Source organism: Leptinotarsa decemlineata, unplaced genomic scaffold (assembly GCF_025532065.1).
Source record: "Leptinotarsa decemlineata unplaced genomic scaffold, Ldec_3_MD MMD2_P_RNA_scaffold_9, whole genome shotgun sequence".
Taxonomy (NCBI): Eukaryota; Metazoa; Arthropoda; class Insecta; order Coleoptera; family Chrysomelidae; genus Leptinotarsa; species Leptinotarsa decemlineata.
Genome location: NW_027412536.1, coordinates 2,435,077 through 2,449,769, shown reverse-complemented (window position 1 = coordinate 2,449,769; position 14,693 = coordinate 2,435,077). Strand labels below are relative to the sequence as shown.

The 14,693-nt window shown below is 32.7% G+C and overlaps 1 protein-coding gene across 4 annotated transcripts in view; it reads left to right on the top strand.

Annotated features, from left to right (window-relative positions):
- The window catches only part of LOC111510666 (protein Loquacious), a 70,170-nt gene extending 65,355 nt beyond the window's left edge, over positions 1 to 4,815 (top strand). For all 4 annotated transcript variants that reach the window (XM_074170409.1, XM_074170407.1, XM_074170408.1 and 1 more), the window contains one exon: positions 1,979 to 4,815. In XM_074170409.1, the coding sequence (XP_074026510.1) occupies positions 1,979 to 2,227 (249 nt within the window). In that variant the 3' untranslated portion in view covers positions 2,228 to 4,815. The remainder of the gene's footprint in view (positions 1 to 1,978) is intronic.
- Positions 4,816 to 14,693: the final 9,878 nt, after the last annotated feature.

Below are 14,693 nucleotides of genomic sequence, written 5' to 3'. Positions count from 1 at the left end.
ATTTGACTTATATCGACACTGTTCTATAGGCGCCATATCGTTGATTACTTTTTCACATTTTTCCAAGAGATCGCGATAAATAATTTCAACATTAGCGGAGTCCAAATTGAAAGTTTGCATCATAAGACTAATTTTAATATTATCTAAATTTTTAACATTAAGTTTTCTGAATTGCTTCACACCAACTTCAAATTTGATGCTATTAATTGAATTGACTGATATTATCGAGTGATCAGTGATTTTGGGGCAATTATGAACTTCAGTTTTTAAATTATTAATATTACTCAAGACATAATCAACTAGTGTTTCGCTAGTATTTGTAACTCGGGTGGGATCATTTACACATTGTTCAATTCCATATGATAGTAGAAGGTTTTTCATTTTCTCACCATAAAAAGAATTAGTAAGCAGATCTATATTAAAATCTCCAACTACAATGCAATTTTTATTCGAAGTGAACAGACTATCGCAAATAGATTCCAAATCCTCAATAAATTTTGCATTAGAACTTGATGGTGAATGATACAAACATCCAACAAAATAAATTTTCGTAATGAAATCAATTCTTAATATTGTGCACCAATAGTTATCTTGTAGTTTGAATGTTTTGAATACAGAATAATGAATGTCATTTCTAATATACAAAATAACACCACCCGTAAATCTACTATTAGAGTCACAGCGAACATAATTATAATTATTAATGCAAATTTCGTTATCTTCAATATCTATGGTAGTTCTGATTTCACTCAGTAAAATGAGCTTAGGATAGTGGCACGCAATACATTCTTGAATTTGATCACGATTTTTTACAATGCTTTGAGCATTAAAATAGATAATATCTGAATTATATAGTATATTAGGGCTTACTGACCATTTTTTAGATCCTGTTTATCCACAATAGTTGGTTTATTGTTTATAAATTTAATTGTTTTATTATTGTAACCATTTTCAATCATATTTTTCAGATTTTCCTTAATAAGTTGAAAATATGCACGCTGTGCCTTAGTTTGATCCCCATATATTCTGATACTGGGAATATCACAAAAATGTTTATTTTTCAAGATGAACTTTGCATCATCTGATGATTTTAAAATAACTTTTATGGGTCTAATTTTATTAGCAGTATACTTTCCCAGCCTGAACATTTTCAACTGGCTCTTATCAATATTGTTATAATTTTTCAGAACATTTTCCACAGATTTGATATCTTCAGACATTCTTTCCGGTTGAGTTTTCAATTTTGATTCATTAATATTGAAGATAATAATGTTTGAAGTGCGCGATTGTCGGTCCACCATCTCACAAATCCAGTCTTCTCTACTTTGCATTTCTTCCGTAACAGGTTTTACTGAAACTGCTGAATTTTTCAATTTCTCTATCTCAGCTTCCAAGTTGTCTATTTTAACAATTAATTTGGGAATGAGTCGAATTCCGTTTTGACAATCCTCACAGTAGAACTTGAGAATTCTTTTACCCTTTAGGTCCATCACCTTCATCTCACTAGCGTTCAGGCCCCAACATTCTCTATGAGTGGGTCTTTGACAGCTATCACATGCTAGAGTCGGTTCAGCAGAAGTTTCTTTACAGGTGACACATTCCATAATTTATAGTTAAAATAATCCTAAAGCACCTAGACTATGAAATTCGTCCGTATAAAAAAATCGAAGATAAGCGAATAACTTTTTATTTTGAATACTTATCACAATTGTCCTTTTTTTTATACACTTTTTGTAGGCACTGCAATAAATTAAATGTTAATGCAGTTCATTTAAACTCTTTTAGCAAACTTCATCCACTAGTTTCAAATAAACAGCATAAAATTCTGCATCATTTAATATTAAATATTGTATTCTTCCTTCACTTTGAACTACACTTTGAAGAGAAAATCACATACGGCATCACATACACAAGGTTAACCTTTCCATTTGAATGGAATGGTTGATATTACCTCATTATCAATCATTGTTTTTTACAGAATATTGTTTTGTCTACTAAGGACTTCAACTTCGTACAGTTTTTGCAAGATATCGCAACCGAGCAATCTTTTGAAGTAACCTATGTGGATATCGAGGAAAAGTCTTCAGGTGGGCGTTGCCAATGCCTTGTGCAGCTGTCCTCTCTTCCTGTAGCAGTGTGCTATGGTGTAGGGAAAACACCCAAAGAAGCAAAAGGTTCTGCCGCCCACAATGCTCTTGAATACTTGAAAATCATGACCAAGAAGTGAGTCTAAATTATGCATCTACCATCGGTAACATCTTACCATCCTCCTATATAAAAATCCTCGTTTTCTGATCATTTTGATATGTGTCTGTGGGAAACGACTACTTGGGAAAATATAGACACCGGTAACAGCTTTGTTTTCTCCAAAAAATTAAAGGAAATTTGTTTGTCAGGGCTCTTCTTTGCATGATCAGATTTAATCTTTATTGGTAAAGAGTTTAAAGAAGGGTTGGGTCACTTTTTACAGAAAATAATGTAATATTTCAGTTATAACTTGTATCATTATGACCAATTATGCGAGTGGCATGTTGAAGGCTTGCAATGTTCATAATGAAATATAAAAACCTTTTAAGTTGTGTTGGAATTGTATTACCCCATGATAAGAATACATGGCTCATTATTAAGTGAAATGATGTGGCATAAAACAGCTCAAATCTAGGAAGAGATCTGAGGAATGTCTTAAGGTGCGCATCTAGTAGGCAAGACCGTATGAAATTTAAAAAACTCTTCTTAAATTTGAGAAGTTGTGTTATGACTGGCAGCTGTAGCTGTTCTCCTAATTGCGGAGTATATCTGTTACATTTCAAAAGCAATCTCATTCACTTGTTCAGTATCTTCAGCAATGACAATATGCAATTTACAGCGAGTAAAAATAGTAAACTAGCACAATTGAACTGAAGATGTATAATTATTTTCAGGACTGTATCATGTGTTTGAAACTAACTCTTTTTAAAAAATTCTTTTGTAATTTTGTTACTAATATTTTTGAAATTCTATTTGCTGTTAGTTTTGAAGCTTAATTACTTGAAATGAAAATATGAATTGCAATATGTGTATGTCCATAATTTGTACTTTAGCTGGCTTGGTACCGGAAGCAAAATATATCGGAGAGAAAGAGAAATATATCATGTGAAAGATTCACTGATAAGTAATGTGCACTGGTTGAGCATATCATATATATTTTTTAGTTTGTTCTTAGACTATTAACAGTGGTAAAGATTTTCAGAGTCATCAATATTATCGACAATTTCCTCTATATGATTAGTGAATAATTTATTGAAAAAAATTACATATTACAAATTCCTATTTAAACAATTCCACTTATATATCTAATTTTGTTTTGCTTTTTCATTCGTATATGAGAATTTGAGGGTGATCATGGTCTGACAGCAGGGCGTCAAGAACTTTTGCTCTTAGAAACTCAATATTTACAAGTATTGGACACATTTTAGATTTTTCTATTGAATTTTTGCAACTTTTTAGCAAATACTCTATAATTATATTGAAGAAATTTAAGACATTACCATTCAAGTCATTTCAAAATTGTAATGAATGGACAAATATTCCGGAATTATTTCTTGTTATATATTACATGCGTTTTCTTTTACATTATAGAGTTTTAATGAAATTTATTTTGATAATACTTCCTAAAAAGTGAATTGTTCACATGTTCTATTTTATTTTTTCTATTTCTAAATTACCATATATTAGTATAGACGTCAATTTCATATCTAAGATTGAGTTATAAGTTGAAAAACAGTTTAGTATATGATTTTCACATAAACGATTTACAGAACTGCAGAGTGTTTCACTATACCTACAACATATTCAATATTAGACACACCTAAAGAAGCTGATTAATACTCAAATACATGCTTTGTTTTTATACATTATTCATGTAACAGGCTAGTTATATCATTTTTTTACTGATCTGAAATGATATATCCTTTTTTGAAAATATTCTGGGGTGAAACATTTTTTTTGTGACAAGTGGCCCATCACCATATGTAAAGAGAGGAATAGCTCATAATTTTACAAGCTATACTTTGCATAGAATTAGTGGTTTTTTTCGAGGATCAATTGCATATTATTATGAGAATTTCGCATTTTGTTTTTGTGTGTATCTCATAACACACACTTAAATATTGGATCACATGGTTTAAATCTTGTCTACTAATTGTAATATAAACTGAAATCAAATGCTTCTTTCCAAGGGATGTAAATGTGCCCTAGTGTTAGAAAAAGCTCGTTCATGTAGAGGGAAGATTTGAGTCTGTGGTAATCTTAGTAATATTTAAATGGTGTTTATCATGTTATAGTTGATTAGCTTTAAGCATACTACACTATATTAGGCACTAGCGCATAATAATTATTGTAATCGAACTACATAACATGTAATCTGAATGTCTTTTTTTGTATAGTGCCCCAATGATATGATATGTATTTATTATATTGTGAAAAGGGAGCATTTATTTAATGCAAAGTATAGAGGTTGTACCAAAAACGTATTTTTTTAATAATGAAGATTCAACAGAAAATGAAAAACAGAGTTCTTGATAGATTTCACCCTTGTTTAGTATATACACTTATCTATCCCAGAAGTTCTTTGAGATTGATTTCCTGGTGGGTTTTCATTGAAGTAATTAACATATATGTCAATAGAAGTTCTTGTAGACACTTACCGTCACTGAATATTGTCAGTATCGGCTGATGTCATCAGGCATAGGAATTTAATTTTGTTTTGTTTTTTATTGTTTAGGTCATTTATATTGATGTGTATGCTAATTAATATAAATATATCTTGATGGCTTTTTTTGTTTTAATTCAATTACTAAACTCATGATATTCTATAGATGGCAAACAGAAACTGAAATTCAGCAAAAACAAATATAAATAGGATTTTCAATATAAATTCTTATTTCATAGATTATTTGCCGACATATACAGGCCGGTTTTTAGCCGATCCTACAAATGCTATCACAGAAATACTAAGACCAAAAAGGTTGGTTGACTTGTATAAAAGTTTCCTATTAAGAGAAGTAGAATAATCTCTTTTCAGGTCGAGAATATGTGGCTGTTTTTGAAATATTCACCAAAAACTAGAATTGTTGAAATTAGTTTTTTGGCTCTACCACCTCCAAAAAAAAACAAATTTCAACAATTCTAGTTTTTGTTTTTTTTTTGGCTCTACCACCTCCATTTAGGCTACAGAAGGCACTCTCAAATGACCACCATAAGAGTATCGGCATCCTGACGAGGGAAAATGGCGACAAAGCCGCTAACCTCCAGGAGAGTGCTGAGATTCTTATGGAAACTCACTTCCTGGAAACTCACTGCCTGGAAAGACAAACTGGGCGGATGTACCAACAACACCCCCACAATACGACTGGCAATCTGCTAATGCAGTAATTGATAAGGACAAAATAAGATGGGCTATATTGGGCTTTTCCCCCTGCAAGTCACCAGGACCCGACAGTATAAGACCAGCCCTACTTCAGTGGGGACTGGACACTCTTATGCCGCACCTGGTTGGAATATTCAGAGCCTCTCTGGCTCTGTGGTATATTCCCAGTAAGTGGAGAGAAGTAAGAGTAGTATTTATACCCAAACCAGATAGGATGGACTACACCCTACCAAAAGCATTCCGACCAATTAGTCTCACATCGTTTTTCTTAAAAACCATGGAGAGAAGAAGTACTAGTTCACAACCCACTTCATCCAAATCAGCACGCATATACTCCGGGAAGATCTGATTCGGCCCTTCACCATGTGGTTGGCAGAATCGAGAGATCATTGGACAACAAAGAATCCACCCTGGGTATATTCATAGATATCGAAGGAGCGTTTGATAAAACAACCTTTCCAACAATTACCCAGCAACTACACTTCAGGAATGTACCCCTGGTAGTAGGAGAATGGATACTCAAGATGCTCTCTAGTAGAGCAATAAATATTAATGTAGAAGACATCACAGTGAAAGGACTGGTCATGAGGGGATGTCCACAGGGAGTGGTCTTATCACCCCTTCTCTGGAACATAGTTCTGGAAACCCTGATTAATCACAGGAAGCTAACATGGAACTCTCATATACAGAGTAGAGCAAAAAGAGCATACATGGGTTATGAGCAATGTCGGAGGACAGGGGGACGCGCATGGGGTCTTTCACCCTGTGTGGTCACCTGGATCTACACTGCAATAATAAGACCTATGTTAACGTATGGAGCCATTGCATGGGGACCGAAAGTTCTACAAGCAACGGCCATCTAAAAATTATTTATTTATTTATAAACGGGTTACCCCAATACAGTTAAGAAATAGGATATATGTTGCGACATTTAACTTATGCACTATATCACATTGAAATCTCATCAGAATACAAAAATATAATAATATCTGAAATATATAAATATAAAATAATAATAACATTTCAATTTTACAACATTATCACTAATCATAAAATCATAAATAGAAATCAATTGAACAACAATCAAGCTATTTGTTTTTTAAAAATCTTTGGATTTTTGCAGAAGAAATCAACACTATGACAATATGTATTTCCCAATCTTAACATATTTGAGATGGGTGTATAAAAACCATAGTTGAGTGATTTGGTACAACGAATAAGTTTTTTTGTCTGGTTTGTCTATTTGGAACATTGAATGGTATAATAGAGAGAATTTTCGGACAATTTTTACAATAATTGAGGATATTATTAAAACAACGATAAAAATAAAATAAAAACAACAATAAAAATTAATTGGCGCTCCGGGGCGACTTCATTGATTCCAGTGGCGCATTTGCTTTTTCAGCTGCAGGAAAATCCGGAAAAACCTGCAGCACCACATCATCTGAAGATCTTGATCTAACAATGTCCTCTCTCTTATAAAACAAAATGTAGGGTGTCTCCAGAGGCTCCAATAAATTCAATGCATCGCCAGAACACTTCGTGACACGACTATCGTCAAACTTAAACCAGTCCGTTTCTTCTTTGACCAAGGCGTAATAATGACCAAATTCAACGCCAGAACCACAGTGAACAATGACTGCATGAATATTATAATTGGTAAATCATCTGAAAATGGAATTTGTTTGAAAATCATCTGGAGCCTCAGCTATACTTGTTTCCTTATAACAGTCAGTTAGTTTGCCGCATGTTTGACAATACAGTCGATCATCACCTGTTAAAAATTCCATTTTCAGATGATTTAACAATAAGCTTTGCACGGACTGATTATCAGTCGTATTAGGAAAAGCTAGATGAAGTTCCAGAAATTCACATAAGTCTTCAGTACTTCTTGAACATTTACCACAAAGTAAACCAGTGTGGATTTTTCCAGCAAAAGTCCAGAGCGGCCAGGAGTATTGATTTTGCTATTGTTTTGCTCACGAAGAGTATTCAACAAGAATCCCAAGAATTCGGAACAATCCTCTTGTTGTCCTAACGAGTATCTAGTGGACTTCAAAGACTCCAGGACAATTGATTATGCCAGAGATTATTTTGAAGAGATAAACCAACGATATCATAATCCTGCGATCACTTAGACTAGGTAGACTCATCAAGCTCATTACTTCATTGTAGTTATATTCACCAATTAGACCTAGTTTGTATGCTATGATTTTCAGAAATTTTCTTTGTACATTTTCTATTTGATGGATATACTTGTCATAGTATGGATTCCAAATTATGGTATTGTATTCAACAATGGATCTGACTAGAGAGCAGTATAAAACTTTTATAGTAGAAGGTGAAAAATTTGTTGATGACCTCGCAATAAAACCAAGCATTTTGAGCGCTCTTTGGGAGACATTGTTCACATGGTTATTAAAACAATTGCTGATTGTGATCTATTAAACACCATTGAGAAACATTTCTTATTATTAAGATAAAGACAATTTGCATAACACCATTCTGTTATATTATTGAAGTCTATTTGGAGAAGATTAGCATCATACATATTTTCCACTACACTGAAGATCTTCAGATCACCAGCGAAAAGGAGAAAATCAGAATACTGAATTTTAGTCTTAATGTCATTGATGAAAAGGCAAAACAGCAAGGGACCACAATGGGATCCCTGAGGTACTCCTGATTTTACTGCATAAGGTTCAGAGATTATACCATTCAACCTCACTGATTGAAAACGACCTATCAAATAACTGCTTATCTAATCCAACATCCTACCACCTAACCCAATGGCATATAGTTTTTTAATCAATAAATCATGAGAGATCCGATCGAAGGCTTTAGAAAAGTCTGTATAGATAACATCAACCTGTGCAGATCTCTCAAGTGTTTTTATTATGTAGTGATCTACCATTTGTGAACCCATGCTGCTCTGGTATAATTAATGATATACAAATATTAGTGAACACTTTGCTGACTAATCCATCTAAAAGTTTAGGAATAGCTGATTGTATACATATTCCTCGATAGTTGGATACATCCTCTTTCGAGCCACTTTTGAAAATGGGACGTATATAGCTCTGTTTCCATAAATCAGGAAATATACCACTAGCTAGGGATTTGTTGTATAAAAGAAAAAGTGGATATGATAATGAGTAAACACATTGTTTCAACAAGCATGAAGGAACTCCGTCTGGGCCACTAGATAATGTAAATTTCATCATACAAATGGCTTCAAAAACACTAGACAGTTCGAAAGCACAAATAGAGAGATTAATTGTATTATCACATTTAAAATAATTTATAAGGGAAGGATCTGATTCTACATAGACTGTCGAGAAAAATTCAGCAAAATAGTTAACTGTGCTATGGATATCTGTAGAAAGATGTTCATTATATGTCATTGAGTTAGGTATATCATTTGAGTTTGTTTTGTCACTTACATACTTCCAAAAATATTTTGGATCATTATTTAGGTTTGAGTCGATATTGTTTAAGTAAGCTTCATAGCATTATATCAAATACAGCGACTGGCTTGTTTAAACATCACATGAGCCATGAGAACAACACCAATCGCGGCAATGAAATTAATCACGTCTGAGAGTAGGACACGTTACAGAGTATAATGTTTGAAGTAATCAATAGTCTAAAAATATGATACATATAGGTATATACATATAATTATTTGTTTGGCTTAGATTATGTAAAAAAAAATAACTATAAATAAATGAAAGTCAATTTTATCACATAGTTGTGATATTTTGTCATTAAAATATAAAAAAACAGTTTAAAATTCGTCAAGTGTGTGGCAATTTTTTTCAATAAGTGCCTTTTTCAGTCTTGATTTAAAAATGTTAAGATTTGGTGATATTTGAATTGATTCTTCTAATTTATTAAACATTTTTGGTCCAAGATAAAGAAAACTTTTCTGATAAAGAGTTGTTCTATGAATATTGGGCATCAGTTTGCCTCTAGAACGAGTTGGATAATTATGTTGCTAGAAAGGTGTATTATGCTTGTTTCTATAAACGTATATACACAATTCATAAATATAGAGACTAGCAACAGTTAGTATCTTGAAATTTTTAAAAGCATTTCTACATGATTCTCTCCAACCAATACCGGCAATGATTCTTACTGCATATTTTTGCAAAATTAATATTCTTTCAGCAGCAGATCCGGTACCCCAATTCAAAATTCCATATCTCAAGTGGCAGTTTATGGTCGCATAGTATAAGCTCAGTAAAATCTCTTTACTACGAAAATTAGCCATGAATCTCAGAGCATAGCAGTTTTTTCTCAATTTAATACAGAGGGTCTCAATATGAGGAGTTCATGTGAGTTTGTAGTCCAAGGTGACGCCTAACATTTTTGTAGAAGTACAAGATTCAATTGGCAGATCCCCATTTTCATGGATAACAAAATGTTCGGGCCACTTACTAATTGTGAACTTCATCATCACAGTTTTAGATGTATTGAGTGTTAAGTGATTTTTTTCTGCCCATATGTTTACTTGTTTATGTACATCCTGGGTTCTTTCCAGTCCGTTTCGTCTTTGACCAAGGCGTAATAATGACCAAATTCAACGGCAGAACCACAGTGAACAATGACTGCATGAATATTATAATTGTTAAATAATCTGAAAATGGAATTTTTAACAGGTGATGATCGACTGTATTGCGAACTAACTGAATATTATAGAAAACAAGTATAGCTGAGGCACCAGTCAACCTAATAATAACACTGATGATTTTCAAACAAGACTCAACCAGAGCAACCAAGCAAGAAACTTTATCACCAAGAAACTTTGGAAGGTTCGAAATAGCAGACCACTATTATAATTTACCTAAACTACGATTTTATGCATAATTTAATAATATTCAGTTATGCAAATCACAAAATATAGCAAACTGGATTGAGGAATCATTTCAAATATTCAATTCATTCTACAATCCTCAATCTGTACAACTGCAATTTATTACAAAAAAACGAGTCCTACATACATACCTCTTTCTAATATAGCTACTAAATTCTAGCGTTATAGGCTCGCTTGGGTAATCTGTTGAATCTTCCAACACTTAGAGGAAGGTTGAATGAGGTACAGTATAGACAGAATTGATTGTACTCGAACTGATCCAGCAAAAGCTTCTGAGGTAATACCATTAATCATATGATAAAATTTAATGAAGTAAAATGTATCATACTTTCACCGACAGTATTAACTCCAGATAATACTTTCTGTGGACAATACTTGAAGTCGAAATGAAAAGAATGTGTCTTTAAATTCATTATTATCGTCTCCCTTTCATTTATAATCACTTTTTAAATGATTTCTATAAAGTGTTGGAAGAGTAGAAGGATTGTAGTTCTTTCTTTTCAATACATTCACCCATTTTTTTTTCTCATCATTTTATCCTTTGGGAACCTAAACTCATTATATGAAATAACTCATTTATAAACCAATGCGCTTTCTGTTTTCTTGTGCCTTTCCACACAATTAAAATCAGCACCATATTAATATTCAAATATACCTCTAAAACACTTTTAAAACACACACAAACTAAACTCGATGAAAAAACAAATTGTTCCTATGCGAAATGTCAACTGAGAAAAAGTTGAAACTCAATGTTGCAAAAATGAGCAGAATGGATCCGATATGACATACATTTTCAATGCCGAATAAACCAATAAATTGTGATATGGGCACTCCATTTTCCTGAGAAAATGAACGATCAATTAAATTTTTTTGTGATTATTCATTAATTTTTTTCAAGAATGAATTAAGCATAAAAATATTTGCCTTGATAACTGATATAGTACAAATTATATCTATATATGATTCTAAATAGAATTAAACGAGCTGTATTTTCAAATGGTTTTCGAATGCTCATTAATAAAATAAATTAATTATTCATTCATGCTAGCCACCAAAAATAAGAAATTCAACGTTACTGGTCTATTAGCCATATTGTCATCTGGTCAGCCAGCGCCTTCTGTAGTGAATGTGACAATGTGCTCTTTCTAATGTCAGTGGTTTCCACAAACTTCGTATTTTTGTTAAAATAATTTGAAAATGAATGTTGAGCCAGTGGCATAACTATACCGTTCGAGGCCCGTGGCAAATTTATCGGATGGGCCCCCTCCCCACAATATAAAGAAGCTGAACCAACAATTATAATATTTTTTTTACTTATTTATACACTTTTAATTGTAATTATACAATAATAAATCACTATGACAAGTAGGTACATATAAACTTTATAATAATACTTAGGTACTTGATTTTCTAATAATTCACTTTAAATTAAAAGTACCTAATTTAAAGCACAGTCAGCATCTAATTGATATGGGTACATAGAGTAGTCAAAATTATTTGTAAAACAAAATAGCAATTTGATATAGGCAGTCTGAATCATCATATTGAAAGCACACAAGGTGTTCAAGATGTAAAATGTTAATTATTAAAATTCCTTCGGTTCAAATTTCGGGCCGTTGAATTTTTTTGTCACATAGAATTTCTTAAATAAGTTTTAATCAATTTCAGTTTTGAAAATGATCGCTCGGCAGTAGCCGTAGTCACAGGAATGGTGAGAAATAATAGAAATGAAGTGCACACTTCAGGAAAGCTTGAAGATATAAAATTCTTTTTTTTATTATCAATAAGTCAGCAAGTTTTCTTATAGAAGATGATGTTTCTATTCCGTGTCTAAAAAGCCAATCGAAAACTGAGAATTTCCTTGGAAAACGAGATGAATATATCTTCTTTATATAGATGGACAAATGCTAAAGCCTTTTCCAATAAATCAGTAACGCTCAAATTTTGCAATGTGGCAGGTTGCAAGACACTGAAATTGGAAACAATTTCATTCATTTTAAGGAAACGCGATTTCAGTTGATTAATGATTATGTCTAATACACAATAGAATACGTTCACTTTAAACAAGCTTTCAAGATCTTGGAGACGTTCATCCTCACAAATTTCATCAAAATGATGTTTCATTTTTCTCTGTTGAGTTTTGGGAAATTTAGGGTTAATAGACTATTTCACTGTAATACTATTTGCTTCCGTTTTTAAATCTTCAAATTCATGTCGATACTTTTCAAGTTGTTCTAGACAGACTTGCAGCATTGGAAAAATCGATGGCTTTAGACTGAAGTACTTTAGAAGCCGCATCTATAGTTTGTAAGACTTTGCAATGGAAAACCAACAACATAATAACATTGTAGTTTTCTATCTTTTTCTTCTGCAAGATAGCTTCATTTCTCTCATCTGTTTCGGAATTTAATAAAATGGTTTTTGTAAGCGCTTTTTGAACATCAAAAATCCGAACTTTTGAAGCAAACATGGCATCTAGTTGGATTCATTGTTTTTATTGTTACTGAATTTGATGATATCCCGGGCTCTCCTTTATTGTTAGATATAAAACTAGATAATATATTCCATCGTTTAGTACTATGGCCAGAAAAATTATAAATTTGTTATACAGTTTCGAATAATGTTTTTTTGTATTTTTATGACCTCTTTTACTGCATCATTTACCACCAAATTTAAATTTTAAGTAGCACAATGGACATAAACCGCATTTGGCTCTATATCTTTCATGAGTTTTTGAACTCTGCCATAAGTGCCTTTCATGGTATTAGCTCCATCGTACCCTTGTCCACGGCACTCGCAGCGGAAACTCCGCGAACATCCGCAGTAATACTCGTATCAACACGCGTGTCGAGCATTTTATTATCTATCGGATACGTTTTGAAACTGGGTTACTTTTTTTTGATACATTTTTTTACTTGTGTATGCAACTGAGTAGGTAACAAAAATAAATCAGAGACATAACTTTTTTTACTAAAAATGTTTAATAAATAATAAATGTTGGGAGTTGGGATTCTCCTCTGACCGGGGGCCCGTGGCATTTTGCCGACTTGCCACCCTGTAGTTACGCCACTGTGTTGAGCCTAGTTTTGTTAAAGCTGTCTCCCGACAACTTACCAAGAGTCGATTTTGAAATGATTGATGAATTTTACTTGAGAAATTTGCATTTGGTAGCCAGGGCCGTCGCCATGGGGGGAGCCCCCCCTGATTTTTCGACTTGGGGAAAAGTTGGGAAATTTTGGGCCGTGAAGATAGAAAAAATAATAGTAAAAAAATTAATAAAAATTTAAAAAATTAAAATGAGAGAAAAGAAAATTAGAGCTAATAAGAAAAGGAGAAGGTTGGGATTTCCCAACATGCATAACTTGAAGAGAATTCTGAGTTGTTTGAAATCTTCAAAAAATTTTAATTTCTCCCAAGTAAGAAAACAGTCCTGAACAGTTGAAGAGTCCACAAATTTTGAAGTGACAATTTTACAAAATTGCTACCTTTTCGCTGTTTTTTCGACTTGGAAAAGTTGGGAAACTTTGGGCCATACAGATAGAAAAAATAATAATAGAAAACAATAAGCACAATATTATTTAAGTGTTGTTTCTTTTCATTTGTATTGAATATTCCTATACATGGTGGATATGGTGGAAGACCAAGGACCTTGGTCCAAAGTAGAATAATTCCCATTATTATTTTTATAATCACCAAAATTTATTTATGTTTGTGCATACCCTAATGCATAAGCATTCAGCCAATCTTTGGATAGCTAAGTAAGAAAATCAATATATTATAGTAGTAAGTAATCCCTCGGCTTTTTTTCGAAAGTTGAGAAATATTGCTGGTGGGGTTGGGAAAATTTGGATTCTCTCCTCCCCCTGGTTTTTCTTTTCGCGACGGCCGTATTTGGTACCGAAATGAAGAATGAAAAATTGAAATGGTAGGTGGTATATTTAGTAGGTCCCTTTTATTTATATGACATTCATTTCAGACTTTGTCTTTTATCGAAGGATGGAAAGTTTTGATTTAATTTTTATTTTATCTCGACCAAGGAGCAGTATGGTGACTGAAAAGAGAAGCAACAATATGTACAGTGAAATGTAGAATTACTCTAGCTAGAACATATCAATCCAAAAATAATCATCATCATCAACAAAATGAAAAGAGAGATACATTTTTTTACGAAACGTAATGTAGGCACGTTCATTGAAATGTTTGCGGATTATAGACAAGTAGGTAGCAAATTTGTTGTACTTGACAATGCGAAATTATATCTTTCACGCAACAAAACAGGTTGTACTGTTCTTAGATCAATTCAGATTGATGACAAACTTGCTACACATTCAAATTATGTAAGTGACGATAATTTTTTAGAGAATCGTCCAAGTCTGACAACAACTATGTAGAGGATTGTCTTATTTTGTA